The 19688-nt window shown below is 40.8% G+C and overlaps 1 protein-coding gene across 3 annotated transcripts in view; it reads left to right on the top strand.

The window, feature by feature from the left end:
* The window catches only part of ADARB1 (adenosine deaminase RNA specific B1), a 67778-nt gene that overhangs the window by 21301 nt on the left and 26789 nt on the right, over positions 1-19688 (top strand). For all 3 annotated transcript variants that reach the window (XM_027752012.2, XM_039381362.1, XM_027752014.2), the window contains exons 3-4: positions 9516-9590; positions 15933-16864. In XM_027752012.2, the coding sequence (XP_027607813.1) occupies positions 9563-9590; positions 15933-16864 (960 nt within the window). In that variant the 5' untranslated portion in view covers positions 9516-9562. The remainder of the gene's footprint in view (positions 1-9515; positions 9591-15932; positions 16865-19688) is intronic.

Raw genomic sequence — 19688 nt, 5'->3', positions numbered from 1 at the left:
CTTTTAACCTCCTTTAAGACTATTTTAGATTTTTCCTCCAATTAGCTGTTACTTCTCTTCGCAGCACTGAGTAGCTGCATCGAGTGTCTTTTAAATTATATTGGAAATACTGATGTGACTTACTGGGAGATCTAGGCTGCTCAGTTTTTCTCTCTGAATAGTGACCATTTTTGCCTTGGAAACACATCTTAAACACATTTCTGACGGTCACAAGTATGTGAGGAGTCCTTCAGAAATAAAATACATTAAAAATTAGATGCTCAGTCCTCAAAGTAAACCAGTAAGAAGGATATAGACAAAGGATACAAAACTTGATAATAAATATATGTTCCAAAATAGTTTATTGTGGAATAAACCTGCAAACATCCTAGGTTATTTCTAATTTGGAGTGGGGCTCTTGACTTCCTTGGTCGAGGGAGTAATAGATGCAACCTCAATTATTTATGTAACAGCAGATGGTGCTGTTGGAGTGGATTTAATCACATGAGGAGTAAACTCCAAGCTGAGGTATATCAGAGCTCTCAGGGTTCCTGATGTGCAGCCAGCAGCTCTGTGATCTGGGATTTGCTGTTCTCAGGCTGTAGTTAGCCTCTACTAATTCTAGCAGTTGCTGCTAATTTATATTCATTCCTGCTGAAGTACACTAAACTAGAAGGAAAACTGCCGTTGGCCTGTAATAATGCTTTTCTCGTGTTCGAAAAATACACAACTTGCTTGTGGGGGCAAAAAAATAAAAAAGGTCACTAAAAGTGCTTACCAAATACAGTGTGACTATTTCTTTGAAGAATTTCTAAAGTAAGCTGATAGTAGGGGCCAAATCTGTAAGAAAATGGGATTTTCAAGGATGGTTTTGGTGCATAGAGATTTTCATGTGATATATTAAAAAATATGGTATGTGAGATATATATATATATATTTTTTTTTTTTATATATATAAAATAGAGGCTGCACCATGGCCTCGAGCCTCCTGCTTCCAGGGAACCTGGATGGGAAGGGACTAGAGGTGCCACAGCTACAGAGTCTCCAGGTTGGGCTCATAAATCCTTCATGACAACACCCCATCTATCACAAGCCATAAATCCATGGAGACCTAGGCTGGCTTTGTTCCACTGAACTAGGTGATGGAGGGGAGAACTGAGAAGATGCTGAAGTTTTCTCAGTCTTGCTGTGTTGTTTCTGATCTTGCCTGGATTAGTTTTCCTCAGGGGTTTGTATGGAGTACGCTCCAGTTGTGCAGTGTCTCTGTGTTCCTGGTTCAGTGATGCAGGAGAAATGGGAGTATTCAAGATGTGTGGGTCCCAAATTCCATCTGAGAGCTGCTTTTTCTTTGGAGAGTAGGCAGTCCAGTTTCTCCTTACGCCTCAGTGCGTGTCAAATCTGTGAAATACAAGATGTTACGGGATTTACTGCTTTCAGCATGTATGTTAACACTGAAGTTTTGTTCTGGTGTGCAGCATTTACCTCCTTGCACTTGGCTTTCAACTTGCTTTTGTCTAATCATGCAGAGCTTATAACACATTTAAGGGTACTGGATTTTTAATTTCATACACATTACAGATTGCTTATTACAGGGTTGTTCAGTCTGGAGAAGAGAAGGCTTTGAGGAGACCTCATTGCAACCTTCCAGTTCTGAAAGGGGGCTTATGAAAAAGAGGGAGAGTGACTTTTGACACAGGCAGATAGTGATAGAACAAGGGAAAATAGTTTTAAACTGTAAGAGGAGAGATTTAGATTAGAAATTAGGAAGAAATTCTTCCCTGTGAGGGTGGTGAGGCCCTGGCACAGGTTGCCCAGAGAAACTGTCAGTGCCTCATCCCTGGAAGTGTTCAAGGCCAGTTTGGACAGGGCTTGGTCTAGTAGAAAGTGTCCCTGCCCATGGCAGGAGGTTGGAACAAGATGAACTTTTTTTTAAGGTCCTTTCCAACCCAAACCACTGGTCTGTGATTTGACTCTATGATGTTTTTTCTTTCCTAAAGCTGTTCCACCTGCAAGTGAATGTAGTTGGTCACTAAGTTTCTCTCCCAAGTGCACTGTGTACATTCCTTAGTCAGTCAGATTTTAGAGACCTTTTTCTTTCTTAAAAGCTGTCAACCTTGAAGCTGAGATTGTCTCAAGTCTTCTTCCTGAGTCTTATACCCCAGAGTCACTTTGCCTTGGGGAGCAGAGGTAGAGTAGGAGCTGCTTTTGGGGAGAAGAGCTTTGGGGGTGACTCTTTTCAGTCTTTACACCAAGTTCTGTGAACAAAATCTCTGACAGGTTAGGGCAGATAAATTAATTATTAAAACCAAAATAACTTTTTAACTTCAAATACCTAATGCAACAACTCTTCTCTGAAAAGGAAGGAGAAATATGTGTTGTTATGTGTATCTTTCTGGAATGTTGTGAGAACAATGTGGTGAAAGTTTCAGTGGCTCGAAGAGTTATGGTAAAGAGCTCAGTGGTTTCACAGGCTGTTTTTTGCATTTAACAAAGTGTGCTGTTTTCTCAGAGGAGCAAAATGATTTCTCATCCCCCTAAGGGGTGATTTTTCCTTTTCTCTCTGTGTATCAATGTTGCTGTTCCTTCAAAGCCATGTAGACATAGATACCTCACCCTCCACGTCCTTGCTCTGTCATACACAGCTTATTGGGGATTGAGATGTGAAACTTGGGCTGAAACTGTTAATTAGTGTGCAGAAGAGCGTGCTAAATTAGGCACAGCGCTAGTTTGGTGAGTTGCTTTTAGATGGGACTCATTTCCTCCTGGGCATCTTAGTGGTCAACACGTGGTAGCATGGCTATGGCATTGATGGCTTGTTCCTCCATGGCAAGTTCTCCTTTTTAAATTGTGTCAGCTGAGCTCAAAACATCCTGTTGCTATTTCTTCATCCTCAGAGAAGTAGTGTCCATTAACATCGATGCTGAAGTAGAACTTCAGGTCCTCTGAAGTGGGGAAGTTTGAAGCCTTTGGTGCTTAGGCTTCAGACAAAAATGATTTAAGTCAACAAGTTGACTCCATCTCTGCTTTCCATAGCAGACTGGAGATGAAAAAGCTGGTACCTGGGATCTGAAGAACGATTATCATAGGGTGGAGCTCCTTGCTAGCATTTCAACTCAATCCCAGTGGTGACCTCGAGCATGTTGCTTTTGGCTAGTGAAATACTGCTGATTTAAGATGCCAGTGGCAATGTTTTTCAAAAAAGGTCAACCTGGATAGTTGTCAAAATATGATGGTGCATGTAAGTCATCTACCTGAGTTCATCCAGATTCAGTGGTGTGCTGTGTTCCAAAGAGCCAAGGCCTGATGTACTGAAAAATAAAGGTCTGACTGCAGCTGAAGGTGACTGGTCAGAGAAATCTCATCACTGAAGAAACCTGTGGAGCTTGCACCTGCGAGCATTCCCTGCTGGAGCGTGCTTTTTTTGCCCTGTGAGGTTTAATCTGAAGGCAGGATTAAAGGATAGCTGCAACCCCCAGGCTGTGCTGATGATCCATAGGATCCACAGGATGAACGTGTGTTTGGTTGGTTGCTCAGATGGGGGAAACAGAATAATACCACATCATCCCATGATGTCACATGTTGCTTTTTAGTTTATGAAAAGGCTGGAAAATGCCACAGTTTATGTTGACATTGGGAAGGCTCTTGGTCAGACCTGATGTACAAACCCTTGCATGTAAAATCTGTGACTAAAACATATTTCAGATTGGGGTATTTATGCATTCCTGCTATTCTCAAATATATTTTGTGCATTTTTGAGGCAGTGCATGAAATGTGAACATGAGAAACAGTTATAAAGGATGCCTAAGGCATCTTGGGTTTATGCACTAGGACATATAAATATTTCCTTGCTTATGTCTCTCCTTGTTTCTGAGCTTTAAGAATGAAGAGTTGCCCACCAATTTTGATAACAAAATAAAATTATTTCTGCCTTTCCATGCCCAGCAGTGATGGTATCTTTGATACAGCCATTCTAAGAGAACTGTCCTTCCTTGCCCCTTCTGCGTGGCGAAGAGTTAATTGTCACATGTGCCTCTTGCAGTGGGTAGGGGTGAGCTGCATCCTGCCTTCATCCTTGTTCACTGGACTGTGCATCGGTGCACTCCAGGCTTTGAGGACGTGGGAAAAGAGAGCACAGGGATAACCCTCCTTTTGGGAATACCTTGCTGCCACTTTGGGAGGGGGCCAGGGGGCTGGTGGGGAGTAGGTGGGTGCATGGCATTCCCTCAAGCCGTGGTTCTCAGCATGGGGACCTTCTGTAGCCCGACCCGACCGCGCTGGAAACGGAGAAGGACAAAACGATCGGAGAGGAAAGGTATTGTTTTAATTGCTGCGTGGTTGGGACAAAGCAGTCGAAGGAGGGGTTGTAGTGGTGGTGTAAATGTAGTTTTCAGGTGAGGCTTGAACCTTCACTGCAAAGTGCAACTTCAGTGTTTGTGGTTTGGGTTCATGAGAAATTCGATTTGTCGGAAATATTTTGAGCAAGATCCTTCAATGTTTCCCAGCATTTTATTTCACTTGGCTTTCAAAGTTTGGAAGGAGAGGACTTTTTTAACAAATAGGAAACTTCTCTAAAACTGCAGGTTTCTAGCATATGCTGTCATCCAATAGTTCTGTGTCATCTCTCAAGTTATGGGTTTTTTTGCATATATGCCATTTTCTGTGTGTAAAACATTGTTAGCTGCTAAATTTCCCTTTCAAGGTAAATTTAGGTTTTCCCTCAATGATGAGGATAAACCAAGCTTGTTTTTAAGATATTTGACAACTCTTTTTTTGTATGCAGTGAATACCTGGAATATCCGAACAAAAGAAATGTAGGTTATCTCTCTCTATGTCCTCATGTGGGGTGTACTTGCTATTGCCAACATTTACTTAAAAATATTTCAAGCAGTCTCTTGGAGAAATAAAGGTAAATACTGTTGTGTTAGCTGGTACATTTTTAAGTACTTCTGATGTTCTTCCTATCTTTAGAAATACTCTATAGGAATTAAAGACTTCAAAACCGGAAGAGAATTAAAAGTGGACTTTTTCCTGGCTCTACTTAAATTAGCATATATTTAGATGTTGTTTTCCTGTTTGAAGTGGCTGGCTTGTAATGCATCTAGAAAAGGAAAGATGTTTGTAGTCTAAATATTGCAGGGTGTGCTGTTGTGCAGAATCCCTTGGCTTCAGCAAGTGAATTTAGGTAACAGCTGGATGGAGGTTTGTTACTCCATGTTAAATGCCCTATACTTACTACAGTAGCATAGTACAGTCAAAACCTCAATTTATTTTAGCAGTATACCTGAGAGAAAACAGTTCCTGCAGCCATGGAGAGGCTTCCTCCACACAGAATGTGCTGTCAATGCACTGACCCGAATCAGTTAATATTTACATCAGTTATTCTTCATTGCTCTTCTTGAAAGTTCTGTTAATCTCTGAGCAGCAGTTAACCTTCTTCCTTTACTCTTACGGGTTTTTTTCTGAAATAAAAGTTTTTCCAGTACTCTCGGAGAATGTTACTGTAGTTGTGTCCCTTATCCCAGAGCAGGATTTTAGCAACAAAACTTGAGGGTTTGTCATACCTGCTGTCATACCAGCTTCAGTGAAGTCCTGTGCCACTGACCATTACCCGACCTCAGTGTGGAGGCTTTGTGTCTGCAGGACCTGAGAGGTTTCTGGATATCTGTCGCTAAATGGGTTATTTTCAGCAAATGTATTTATTAATGCAGTTTTGCTGCTTTATTAAAGGTTTGGAAGGTCAGAGAAGTTGGAAATGCTTTTCCTTCTTCAATGGGAAATGATAAGTGAATCATTAATGACTTTCAGAAGTAATCAATCATGCCTTGGCAAGAGGCTACTTTTTCTGTAGTTAGCAGCCTGGGCTCAGAGTCCTTTTTTGTGGAAAAAATCTCCTTGAACACTGCCAGGGTTGGGGCATCCACAGCATTCATACAGTTTGAGTATTCATACAGTTTGCTGTCATGAGACAGGGACTCTGCCAGCCTGAGGTGAGGTAGTCAGGACTGTGGCTGTGTAGCCTGCAGATGGGATGAAATGTTCTGGGAAGTTCTGCATCCTTCTCAGGTCATCAAGAGTGTTTTAGCTTAGAGGACGAACAGGAAAACAGAAATGGGAACGGGGGGGAACAGCTTTAAGCTCAAAGAGAAGAGATTTAGGTTAGATGCTGCATGGAAGTTCTTCCCTGTGAGGGTGGCGAGGCCCTGGCACAGGTTGCCCAGAGAAACTATCGATGTCCCATCCCTGGAAGTGTCCCAGGGCAGGTTGGGGAGGGCTTGGAGCAACCTGGAAGGTGTCCCTGCCCATGGCAGGGGGTGAAATGAGATGAGCTTTAAGGACCCTTCCAACCCAAACCACTCTAGGGTTCTAGGATGATTCTGTGTTTTGTTACACACCAGTGAAGTTGTAGTGCACAAGGTGAATGGTGGCAGAGGCATGGAAGAAAGTTTGGCACTGTGAAACCCAGAGTTTACCTAAAGGTTTGATGAATAAGCTGAAGTTTACATAGTCATTTTGTGCATAGTCTTTGAATTAAAAACACAGAAAGAGTTCTGTAAATTCTGTGAATTGTTTTAGGCGATCCTGGGAGCCTCAGGGGAAGTAGTACATGTAGATCAAGAATTTCAGTTCTGCACCCATTGCAGTTCTGCTCTGCTGGTGCCAAAATCAGCGAGGAGTTTTACTGCCCTTTTCTTAATTGTCAGAGTTTTGCAATTTGTTGAGTTGATGCTGCCTGGCTAGTGGAGCATCTGAACAGCTTCACTGTGCTCAGAAATGTGGTTTTGTGTCTTTTCTCAGCACCTCCCCTCCCTCTTTGGGGAGATTCCTCTTAGTTACTCGAGTGGACATCTTCTGCAGACAGGCCTGGGGAGTGAAGAGGATTCATGTTCCCTTCAGGCCCCGCACTGGGATGATGATACACATTTGCGATGGTGGTAAATTCAGGATATCTGCTTATATAGGCTTTGTTTGTGAAACTGTGTGGTGTGACGACAAACATAGAGATATATTTAGTTCTCATTCTACCATCAGAAGTGTGGCATTAATTATTGTAATAATTGCTAATGGCATTTTACATTTTCACTAATGGCTGTTTGGCTCTTGCTGTGAAAAGTAACCTGTGAAGATTGTTGAGGGTTTAAGCTGATGATAAACAGATTTCATTGTTTTAAATTACTGAATTACAATACTTAGCATGGATGTTAAAGTTGCAGACTTACACATCTATATGTATTTTTTAATGTCATTCTTAATTTCTCAGTTTCTGATATTTTTTTTTGTAATAGGGTTATCTATTAGTAGTATTATTTATTATTGGTAGTATTATTGGTATTTATTATTAGTGGTATTGTTTTTAGTGTGTTAGTGTAGTCTGATTAGTGTATTACTTGTTTCTGCATCCCTACATATCTTTCATTCTTGCATGGAAGTTTTTATGGGGATTATGTTTTTCTTCTTATGTTACCAAAGCTAAAACCAAGTTAGAACAAATCAGAACAATACAATTCATTATGTTTGGCATTTAGAGCTGTACTCTGGATTTGCAGCATGCTTCTGTATGCTTTGCATGAATTGTCTACTGAAATGGTGAGTAGGGGTGGACTGTCTGATTTCTTTTTGGACTTGTGTGCTGGTTTAGAATTAACCAGCAGGGGAAATGAACTCAACTCAAAGGAGAGATTATAAGTCAGAATAACAATTTACTAAAATAATACAGTAAGTACAATCATACAAACCAACAATTGGTCTTAACCCACAAAACCCAAATGTATAACCCAGTACCCTGGGGCATGAACAACGTGGTGTTCCTTGGGCCCCGCTTGAGTCCAAAGTAAAGGGAGAGGGGAAGAACCTGCTGGTGGGAGAGCTGTTGCAGTCTGGTCAAAAGTGGTGATTGGAGTCCAGTTGAGGGTGGTCTAAGTCTGGTTGAGAGCGATGAGCTGCAGTCTTCCTCTGGATCCCACGAGTGGTTAAAAATGTTCCAAGACTCCAAGATTATATATCCTCCAGCCAGGCAGGAATGCTCAGTACTTCCCTCAGGGCGGGGAGTTCCACAAAGGGTGTGAGGACAAGAGCATCCTCCTATCTCACAGGCCTATTAACACCTAGTTTATAGCCTGAGGAGTCAGGCTCTATGAGCAGAGGGTGCGAATAGTCTATTGACAACAGTTTCTGGGAAATGGCATGGAAGGCTATGGAATACACAGTTTTGGGTTACACCCATACCGTGATGAACTGATCTCAGCTGTCCTAACTAGGACAACTTGGTAATTACATGTTAAGGATTACTATAGTGTGCAATCTGTGTGTGAAGAACAACATCAGCACAAAGTTCTGCCTTTTGTTATTAGCTAAACTGACTGCAGTTTAATGTCTAGCAGAATGAAAGCTAGATTTTCCCACCAGAGCTGGGAAGAAAAATGGAATAAATTCATTGTTACAGAGCAGGCATTTGGCTACATAAAATTAGTGTGGATTTTATTGTGTCAGCCTTGTCAAGCAACCGTGTTTTATTTATATGGTTCTTCTTCTTGATGACTTTGACTCAAAGAAGCATTTAAAAGTAGGGCTTCAATCTTCGTTTGATCTGATCGTCAGCAAAAGGAATCAAAGTTTGCAGATGTTACATGAAACTAGATTATCACAGAACGATTTTGCATTTATATTGTGCTTTGCTCCCTTCAGGTACTTTCCAAATATTTAGTTGTGGTAATGAATCAGCAGAAAATGAATGCATTATGATAAAAAAATAAATTGCAATGCAGAATGGAGAAAGCACAATGCTTAGTTGATGCTTCAGAAAAGCAGTGAGGCAGATGCACAAAATTCAACAGACTGACAAGTACAAGACCAATTTCTGTGATTTGATCCACTCCAGTGTAAGAATGTGAAGCCCATTAATGCTCCACTACTTTTTCCTTGTTATAAGGGATCTTTTGTTAAAAGATTTACTCACTGGGTGATTTTTGGGGTCGCTCATGGCATTATGAGGTTGGAACAATTAGCTAGAAAGCAACAGATATTATGTACTTGATATTATTGTACTTTTCAGGAAAAACTGAGCTAGCATAATAAAAAAAAAAAACAAACCATAAAACCCATCACTCTTAAATGACTGCTTTTGATTAGGATAGAAGTGTTGCCTTCTTTCAAACCAAATGCTAGGTATGTACATATTTTGGTGTGAGGTGCTTATATCCACCTTTAGATCAGTCTCTCTTGAAATGGAAGTTCCTGTGGTGAATAAAATCTATTTCCCCAATTCCAGGTAACCTTTATGCAATATCATCTTTTGTTTCAGTTAATTGGAAAGTCCATATGTAGGAGAGAGAGTTCCATTACCCACTCTGGCCTGATGTGGGGCTGTATCTTTCAGTCATTGATGACCATCTCAGTTTTGGGAGGGATCTCGGATCAGGATTTAAGCAAACATCCCAATGCAAAGCCAGGGCCCAGGCTTCTGCTTTTAAAGGACATTTAGTGCTTTGCCTTGTAAGCTGGTATCTTAAAGCTTAAATATCTCTCTCCCTGTTTTCCAGACAGAAGCAGTCTCCGCCAGCCAAGAAACCAGCAAAAATATTTCACAATGGATGTAGACGATGAAGAAAACATGAGTAAGATGTGTTTATTTACGTAGTAATAAACTCTCTAATAGTTTCTGAAGGTGACTTTTTCTCACAAGCACGGGGATGACTGCAAAGGAACTTGGGATGCAGAAATGAAAATTCTTTAAAATACAATATAGAAGAGTGAGCTGGAGCTTTTGCATTAGAAGTGTTTTAAATATGCTAATCTACTTATACCTTCTGTATTATACCTCACACCTTATATTTTTCTTATAACAACTGACTAATCAAACAACATATTTCCCTGTTCTGAACCAGCAGTGAAGGAGGGAGGTACCAGTAGTGCCCATGCTAAGGGTTAAGTACCAGTAAGACGTGAGGCGTGAGATTAAGGGAATGGAGTTGAAGAGTATAAAATAAAGGAGAGAAAGCAGAAATGGAGAGAGGAAAAGGCAAAGGAGGAGTTGGAAGAGCTCCCTGCGGGTCTCACATAGGGTGATTATTCTTATTAGATGCTGATTGTCCCAACCCTGAGCTACTGAATTATTAAAGTGCCTTTAAAGGACAAAAATAGTCAAATATAGTGATGATCTTGGTGCAGCAAAGTGCTGTGAGACTGCTAACTCTGGGCTGTAATGAAGAACTGATAACCTGTGAGAAAAGCATTCTCATTAAAACATTACAGAATATTTGCACTGTTATTTGCCTTTCAACTGTCTTTTTTTTTTTTTTGTGAAGCAGAGAATTGTTCTGTTGCTGCTGTGCTGTGCCTGACTGTAAATGATTGCATATGGTGTAATAACAAATGTGCTTATTTTTCCCCTAAGTGACAGTGGCTAAAGGGTGCATCTGGCAAAGGTAACAAACCCAGCAATGTAGGAGTAGCAGAGTTGTAATTCAGTCTGGAGGAGTTACAGAAAAATTTTAGTGCAAGCTAAAGAAGATGGGTCAAACAAACCCCAAACAAACATTCTCCACCCCCAAAAAAACCAAAACAAAGCAAAAAATATTGTCTGAACTAGAATGCATCTTTTCTCCTTAGAGTGAAATAGCAAACTCAACTGGAATATGCTTGCTAACATTTTCTTTTCCTTGGTATAAAAGAAATTACTTCAAATGGAAGCTTTAGCTATTTCTAAAAGTGGTCTCCCTGAGGAGGACTTCAGAAAAGTAAAGTGTAATTGGGTAATTCACATAAGATAATTTTTTTGATAAAACATCCCTTTTTTCAATAAGGAGTGTAACTGAGCATGAATAAAAGGTGCCTTCCTGAACTGGAGGAATATATCATGTCTTTACAGGGGCATTCTGTCCCTGAGCAAAAGACTACATTTTTGTCTGCTCCTGGGTTTTTTTGCGTGTTAGTGTGTCAATACAGGAAACCACTCATGGAATTTTTTATCATTTCAGGAGCCTGGCTCCATTGAGTTGTTAAAATTTTCCATGGAATGCATTTGTATAACGTCAGTTGTGTCCCAGAAGCATGTTTTAAGATGTCGGATCACTGTGTCCCCTTGGCTGAGCCCAGTTAATAGAAAGTGCAAGATGACCTTCCTTTGCCCGTGTGCCCACACAAACATTATGAATTTGAAGTGTTAAATCATCACACTTGAGGGGGAGAAATCAAAGTTTAAATTCTTAAGTTCTTCACTTTAATTTGTGTGAAGACATATGCTTTTTTAACTTTTTATCTCTCTTTATTTTTGTATCTCTTAAAATTGTGGTGGCATATCAGAAGTTGCCTATTAATTTTTTTATTGTTTTATGTAACTGCATTTGGGGAAAAGTTTCTTAAAGGAAAGGAAGGTGGGCATATGCAGTCTTTGTTACTGGGATTCCTTTGCAGAAGCCAGAATTAAAATTGTTTTGGTTCAGCTGAAACGTAAGACAGCGATGTTGCTAAATTAACATCTCTGAGAAAACACAGTGTTTCCATCTTCAGCTTTTAAGGTCTTCCTCGTTTATCCATTGGCTATAGCCAAGATGTTACAGGAGATTTGGGGAAAGATATGGTTATTTGGAATATTTTTATTTGTTTTCTGTTGCTTTGCATGGCTGTTACTTCTACAGCACTCTGAACACTTGGGACACCAGCATGTAGCTGTCCTGACCTTTCTCTTTGATAATTTTTCCTCCTTTTTCAAAAAGATGCTCAGAAGAGAGCATGCTGTTTTTTAATGAAAAAAAGATATTTATTTAGAATGTCCCCAGGCCACTAAATGAGAGTAGCTACAATCATCATCTTTCAGTTCAACTAAGAGTCATCTAAATTTAATTAATTGTGCTCCAGATCAGACAGAGCAAGGAGAGTGCTGTCTCTCAGCAAGCAGGTAATGGAAGTTCCCCAATGGATAAAACATCTTAATTGGAGGCACTTTTTAATTACAGGGAATAAACCCAAAAATGAACCAATGCACTCGGAGAGATCTCATTCTTTACTGGCATGAAAATTTCCTGTGACTTTTTTCTGCTTTGAGTGTCCTTGGGTTTGAAAGTTCTCAAACAAGATCTGGGGGGCAAGGACTTTCCTCCCACTGAAGTTGCTGGTGTGTGATACTGTCAACTGTGATTTGAACCAAGGCAACTTCCACAGACATCAGTCAAATCTACAGTTGAAGCTACCAACTAATTTTAGTGACCAGAAAATATGCCAACCTCACGAAAAATGTCCAACTTTTAAATCATGGGTTGTATAAATGTTTAGAAAAACAGGATCTCAATCATCAAGTGTACTAATGCTGCTTTAAAGCATTAAATACACAGCAGACATGATGGTCCTCAAAGGGCTCTCTAAAGCATTCATTCCTTGAACACTTATTTAAAGACTGGAAAATGCATAGGCAAAAAGAACACGGAAAACCTAGGGTTAGGCTGTTTGTAAACCTCTTGATTTTTGGGTCTGTTAGAAGATCCACAAGACTATGCAACCTTCCTGAGGCAAGACAATGTTAATATATGGTCACTTGTCAACCTCCACAAAAGTTTAATCAAAAAGGAAGTAGAATAATAAAGAACATCCATTCCTGAATGTAGAAGAGTGTTTTATAATTCAGATTTTTTTTTTTTACTCCTGCCAGCTCTCTCTTTTGCTTTATACTTTCTAACAGTGTTTTAACATTTACAGTTCCCATTTTCCCATCCTATTTTAGCAGTGATGCTGGCAGCACAAAACTTATCACCGGTCTCCAAATGAGACTGCCAGACTTTAAAATTATCCTAGAACGTTCAAGGAGTGGTGATTCACATCTGTCATGACCTCAGGACAAGGGACAGCTAGAGCCCTATGGCGTAGAGGAGGGATGAGAAGGTTGAAATGCTAGAGATCTCTGTAAAAGTGTACACAGCAGGGAGTGTTTAATATTAAAATCATCAAATTAAAAAAAATAGCCAATAAAAAACAATAGATGCTTTAAGACTAGCAGTGGAGGTTCAAAGCAAGCAATGGGAGATGTTTTCGTGCAACGTCTAATGAAGTTGTAAAGTGCTTTGGCAGGACATTGTGGATACCAAGAGTTTGTGGGGTCTTTAAAAGCAAATTAGGCATTTTGCCGGATGGCTCCCTGCCATGCTCTCTTGGACAGCCCAGAGTTTCAAGGCTGCTCTGGGGAAGGGCCACTGTGTCCTTGGTATGTCTTGGAATGATACTCTCTCCTGGGGTCTGCTGGTGGCCCTGTCACAGATGGGGAGCTGGACAAGGAGAGGATGAGCCTGGAAGGCGAGGGGCCTGGAAAAGGGAAGACTGTTTCTGGGCAGCAGGGAGAGGCTGGGCTGGAGGAGTTACTCCATGTCTGAATATGGACAAGATTAGAGATGATTTCTTTGACTCGAACAGGCTACATTTTGACTAATCTGTCAGATCTTCTCGAGCCCTAAGGCAATTAGAGGCCCTCACCACTGCTGGGCAGGACAGGCTAAAGAAAAGGACTGAAAGCACATCTTCACCCTTGCTCTGAGAAGGAGTTCCTTTCTCTTGCAGTCGAGTGACTCTGTGGGTTGAAACAAACACAGGTCCTTTTGGTTTGCGCAGGAATTGTTTTCTTTCCATCGCCTGCTTGGATTTGGATCAACTCCACAGTGTAGAAAATTGCCTCTTTCCTGGTTTCTTGGTTTAACTCGGGGTGCCAGCTCCCCGCTTGCTTTCTCTCCTAATGTCTCCCACCCCCCAGGCTCTCCAAAGCTAACAAACCCAGTAGCTCTCAGTCAAGGACTAGTTTCTTCCCTTTTCTCTTATCAGACGAGGTAAGCCTGCAAGCTTATTTCCTGCTCCCTACAAGTCCCCCTTCTCTGTCAGGGCATCATTTCTCCTACCTGGATTGTGAGATGGATTAAGGAGTTCCTCCAACTGCCGTGCTTACATGCAAAAATTCTTTTTTTAGCGTTCAACTGGAGCCTGTTCAACTTCTGTTTTCCTTCTGTGGTTTCCACAGGCATTGGTAGTTGTCTTCATATAAAAAGAAAGATAAAACCAGAGACCATTAATTAGTGTCAACTCAGTGATTTATGTTCAGCCTAAAAGTCATGTTGGTTGGTTGATAACAAATTCCTGGTGCCACCTTTAAGGGCAGTGTTCCAGAAACGATGTTTTTGATGAGATGTAATTTTTGGAGATTACAGCTTCAGGTAAGAAACTCACTGTAAGGAAAGATTTAAAAATTCCCTCTATTTGTCCTTAGATTCCTCTACCATAAATATGTATTTATATACAGAATATATGCATGAACAATGTGTATTGACAGTTTTGACACCATGGCCCACGTTCTGAGGCAATATGTTTGTGGCTGAACAAGAGATACTTGATTAAACGTAGCAGATTTCTAGCAATGAAAGGCTTCAGAATACTCAGTGTTTCAATTCTTGACCAAATTTAATTGAATTAATTGCATGTTCAGTACTGTACAATTCTCCGTGCTGCCGTGATTTAACAAAATGTGTTCCTGTTTTGGCTCTTTCCTTTGATTTTTTTTTTTTTCTTCTTTTCTTTCTCTTCGAGCACCGAAAGGAGTAACCTATCAAGCTTTTGCTGGAGGATGTTATAAATGAAAATTTAATAACCATTCCATCAGCTTTGTAACCTGGGCGAAGTGATGTGTGCATGGTAGGGGATTCTTAGGGAAGACTGAAAGCGTCACTGAAATTTGTCGCTCCGAGAGCTCCCACCTTGGTTTGCTCTCATTTCAGTTAAAATTTATCACCTTGCATCAATGTAGATGTAATATAGATATTTTGAAGTTTTGGAACAGAAGAGTTAGAAATACTTGACCTACTAAATTTGCCTTTTCATTCACACATGCCAATAGAAAGCACAAATAATCAATTTCTTTAGTTTTTTTATCAGCGTAAAAATGAGGTCTTTTGAAGTTACAGCAAATTTAGTTCTTTAAATATAGCTCTGACATATCATTACCCCAACTTTCTACTTTGAAAATAAACCATTATGTTGTTATTGACTTTCTCCCACCCCATTAAAATATCATCACTGTAAATGTGCAGCTTTTGTCCCACTTCTATTCCTCATAGCCTTAAGAGAGGATCTTTATAATGATTTTTGGGTTTGTAGTTCTGTGACAGCAGTATTTTTGGCAAGGGATTGTGCTTGTAAATGACAAATATAAGTTGGTTTTTTTTTTAATAGAAGGCTGTCTACTGGAAATATATAAAGTAGTCTTGTAGTCATGGTGGCACAGCAGGCAACTGTAGGCAGCAGGCAGCTGTAGTTCCTGAGTAAAATTGGGGTGAGGTGAAATGAATATTTAGGAAAGGCATAAAAAAAGAATTGAATTAGGAAAATACGGAATAGCTAAAGAGAAACAAAAGCATTTAAACACTCTTCAGTCATGGTACCTACCAAAGAGCTACCTAATTTTTCATTGCTCAGGTTTTATTTATGTAATTTTTCAATTTGAGCAACTAAAAATCACTGAGGCAAAAAAGTAACATGACTAAAATAAGAATAAAATAGAATTAAATACCTGTCTCCGAGTTCTGGTCTTAAGCATCCATTTTTATTTTATTAATGGTAGTTGTTTGTTTTATGGGTATATTCTACCATAACTTATATTTCTGATTTAAGGCATTTTTCAGGCTAAATGTAATTTATAAGTAAAAGTTTTGTTCCAGCATAATTTAAATGAAAAAACCAGAGCTGTTGTGGGTTTTTGCTATGTGACTGTATCAAATGTGTAGCTTGAAGATCACTGAGTGTGTTATTTCTTGAATCATTGAGATTGTATTACGTTATTATTATTATCTATGGTTGTATTGCAAAAATATTTAACCTGTGAGCACACATCACTTAACCAGTTACAAAGAGAGATAAAGGAATCTATAAATTTTGCATTTACAAGATCCTGCACCGAAGGCATTGTAAGTTACTCTTTCTGGGCACCGCAGGTTCGAGCAGCACCGACATTAAAGAAAACCGCAACGTGGACAACGTTCCCCCCAAAGACAGCGGTGGGACAGGAGCCGGGGAGGGGACACAGCTCTCCAACGGTGGCAGCAGCAGCAGCAGGAAGAGACCTTTGGAGGAGGGCAACAATGGCCATTCCAAATTTCGCCCCAAGAAGAGGAAGAAAATGCCCGGCCCTGTTCTTCCAAAGAACGCCCTGATGCAACTTAATGAGATCAAACCTGGTTTACAGTACAAACTCCTCTCCCAGACGGGGCCAGTCCATGCCCCCATGTTCGTGATGGCAGTGGAAGTCAATGGGCAGGTGTTTGAGGGATCTGGCCCAACGAAAAAGAAAGCCAAGCTTCACGCTGCCGAGAAGGCTCTACGGTCTTTTGTCCAGTTCCCAAACGCCTCGGAAGCCCACCTGGCAATGGGAAGGACTCTGTCGGTCAACACGGACTTCACGTCCGACCAGGCGGACTTCCCCGACACCCTTTTCAACGGGTTTGAAACGCCGGTCCCTTCCGATGCTTCCTTTTACCTCGGCTCCAACGGGGACGGCTCCTTTAGCTCTGGTGGGGAATACGGTTTGCCGTCGTCCGCTGTGGCCAGCAGCCTTTCCCAGTCGCCTCTGCCCCCGCCATCACCCTACCCCACTGCCAGTGGCAAGAACCCCGTCATGATCCTCAATGAGCTGCGGCCGGGGCTGAAGTACGAGTTTCTCTCGGAGAGCGGAGAGAGCCACGCCAAAAACTTTGTCATGGCTGTGGCGGTGGATGGTCAGACTTTTGAGGGCTCGGGAAGAAACAAGAAGCTGGCAAAAGCTCGGGCGGCTCAGTTGGCCCTGGCATCCTTGTTTAACATGCAGCTGGACCAGACTCCATCTCGGCAGCCTATTCCCAGCGAGGGGCTCCAGTTGCACTTGCCACAGGTGAGAAATCCTCTGGGTGTTGTTGGTAGCTTTTGGGTGATGACCAGAGGAGCCAAGTCGTGCATACTGAGTCAGCTCTAACAGCATTTCAGCTGTTTATTCTGCTTCTGTAAAGCTGTGTGTGCATATATATATATGTGTCTGTATATATGTATTAGGTGATTTATCCACTTATGGCTTCTGACAATTTCATGAGCTCTTTGTATTCTCTTGCACAGAGAGGAGGCTTTGTTGATGATGTTTTCAGCCTTGATCATGTCATGTAAGAGAACCCCAGCCCCAGTGCAGTGCCAGCTTGGATTATGGTTTATGCTGAGGAAAGGTTGAATCGCATCTTGCTCATCTCAGGCAGCAAGACTTAATTCAAGCTCAAGTCAGAATTACTGCTTTAAGTAAAATTATGATTTGATACAACAGTTCTTAGCAGAGAAGAAAATTTTTCTCTCCTGCAAACAGAAATTGTTGGTGTGAACAGAGCTGAGTGATGGAAGTCAAGGTCAGATTAAGTGAGACTGATGCAGTTGCCACTGATTTCCAGGGTCTAAACACAATCAGAGTGCAGGTATCCACGATGTGTGGTTCAATAGCTGTCATCTGAAGGGTTGTGCTCTAAGCAAATTAATTAATATGCACATGGAAGTTACTTAGGCAAGTAAATCTTGCATGAGAAAGAATTTAAATCAAATAATTAATGAACTAGGGAAAATATCAACCATACCAGGCATAGACCAAAAATTTAAAATAGATAGAATGGAGTAATTTTTATTTTTCTAATGAAGAATAATTCTCCCATGTTTCCTTGCTTGTGTTTCTCCCCAGTCAAACCATGATAATGATTGTTGGACTGCTTTCTACTGCATCTCTTGGATCTTTTTAATGATATATACCTGTCTAAATTCAAATATTTGCCTGTGACTTTTTTTAAACTTTCTGTTTATTATGAGAATTTTAAGGCCTTGACCTTTTCAAAAACATTGTTTTAGATTTTGTTATGATTCTAAGAGTATAAGTATTTTATGTTGTTTTCTCAAAATGAATGGACAATATGCATATTTTAGAACTTCCTATATGCTTTCTTTTCACTGTTGAACAATTATTGTGTTACTAATGTTTCCTTCATTTTCGAATCCAGGGTCATGGTATTTTGTGTATTAAAATTTCTTCAGTAGATTCAGTAATTTCAGACTGCATTCTCTGCTCCACTTTTAAAAGTGGATTTGACTCCGGACACCAAAAAAATTTCCCTGCCAGTAATTTATGTGTTATTAGTTCTCGAATCAGTAAAGTGGTGAAAACTGGAATAGGGAAGTGTGAAAAAACCCGCGGTGAGATGGGGAAGATCTACATGGGTGCTGCCTAATGTAGAACTGATTTCATTTTTTCATTCAGGGGCTTTTGATCAGCTTGTTGTCAAGATATCATCCGTTCTGCACTTCACTATGTTGTATTGCTTTGATTTTAATTATAATTAGCCACTGAGTTACTGGAATTATATCAGGTCTGCTACATATTAGTGATTTTCATCTGGTATGTATTTGATTATTTAAGCATTTGTGGTGTTTTCAAGTCCTGCCTTATTTATTCATTTTTTTTAAAGTCTGTGAGTTGTTTTTAGACTCTTTTACTGTGTAAAAGAGTGTTAAATTCAGAGATACTCCTAAAGTGGGGGAAGTTAGAGAGTACAGGAATGATGTGAATGAGGATACGATTTGTTGTAGGCCATGGACCAAATAAAAAACGTTGATTGGGTTGGAAAAATGGAAACTAGAAACATGCAAGGGAGGAAAAATTCAAATACCAAATGCTTAGGGGAAATAATAGAAGTACAGTGTGGTTGTGCTGATGAAGGTGTTGGAACTGACTGCCTGGGTGGCAGGTTCCAAACCTGCTTGTAAGTTGAGGTGTTCGTTTGTGGTGAGAAAAGTGGATGAAGTGAGAAGTGTCAAGAGGAAAGATGATCCCTGTGACAGGGGCGGTCAGGGGTATGGCTGAAATGCACATCTGTGATCCCACCAGACCTCCTGGTAACTGCAGGGGCCCCAAGGGAAATTAAATGCAGAAATACAAGGTATCAAATGGTACACAAGGGCAGTTGCAATCAAAAACCAGGTTATGGCATGGGAGTAGGTATAATCTTACAGTAGGTATAATCTGTACAGGGAGTTACTGAGGTGCTGATGCTGTGATTTTAATTTAAGCTTGTCTGCTTGCTCCCAGCCTGACTTTTTGTGAGGGACAAAGCAAGATTCACTGCAGTGAGGAACAATTCTGTGCTGGGAAAGTGAGTTAAAGTCAGTAAGACACTCAACATGTGCCTCACAGTGGGTAAAAATGCCCCACTGAAAAAATCAGCACTCGTCATTTATCACCTTGGCAGTGGGTGTGTTAGGATTGAAGAGGTTGTCAGACTTGCAATTAGAGAGACTTGCCTCTTCAAAGCAAGGAAAATATTTTTATGGTTAGCTCTGCTCTGTGAATTGATCATAAAATCATAGAATCACAGAATGGCTTGGGTTGGAAGGGCAGGGACACCTTCCACTAGCCCAGGTTGCTCCAAGCCCCATCCAGCCTGGCCTTGGACACTTCCAGGGATGGGGCAGCCACAGCTTCTCTGGGCAACCTGTGCCAGGGCCTCACTCCCCACCCTCACAGGGAAGGATTTCTTCCCACTATCCCATCTAACCCCACCTCTGTCAGTGGGAAGCCCTTCCCTCCTGTCCTGTCACTCCATGCCCTTGTCCAAAGTCCCTTTCCAGCTCTCTCAGAGCCCCTTTAGGCACCGGAAGGGGCTCTAAGGTCTTGCTGGAGCCTTCTCCAGGCTGAA

Source organism: Pipra filicauda, unplaced genomic scaffold (assembly GCF_003945595.2).
Source record: "Pipra filicauda isolate LSUMZ 115617 unplaced genomic scaffold, ASM394559v2 scaffold21_size4447388_pilon, whole genome shotgun sequence".
NCBI lineage: Eukaryota > Metazoa > Chordata > Aves > Passeriformes > Pipridae > Pipra > Pipra filicauda.
This window is presented reverse-complemented; position numbering and strand designations above follow the sequence as displayed.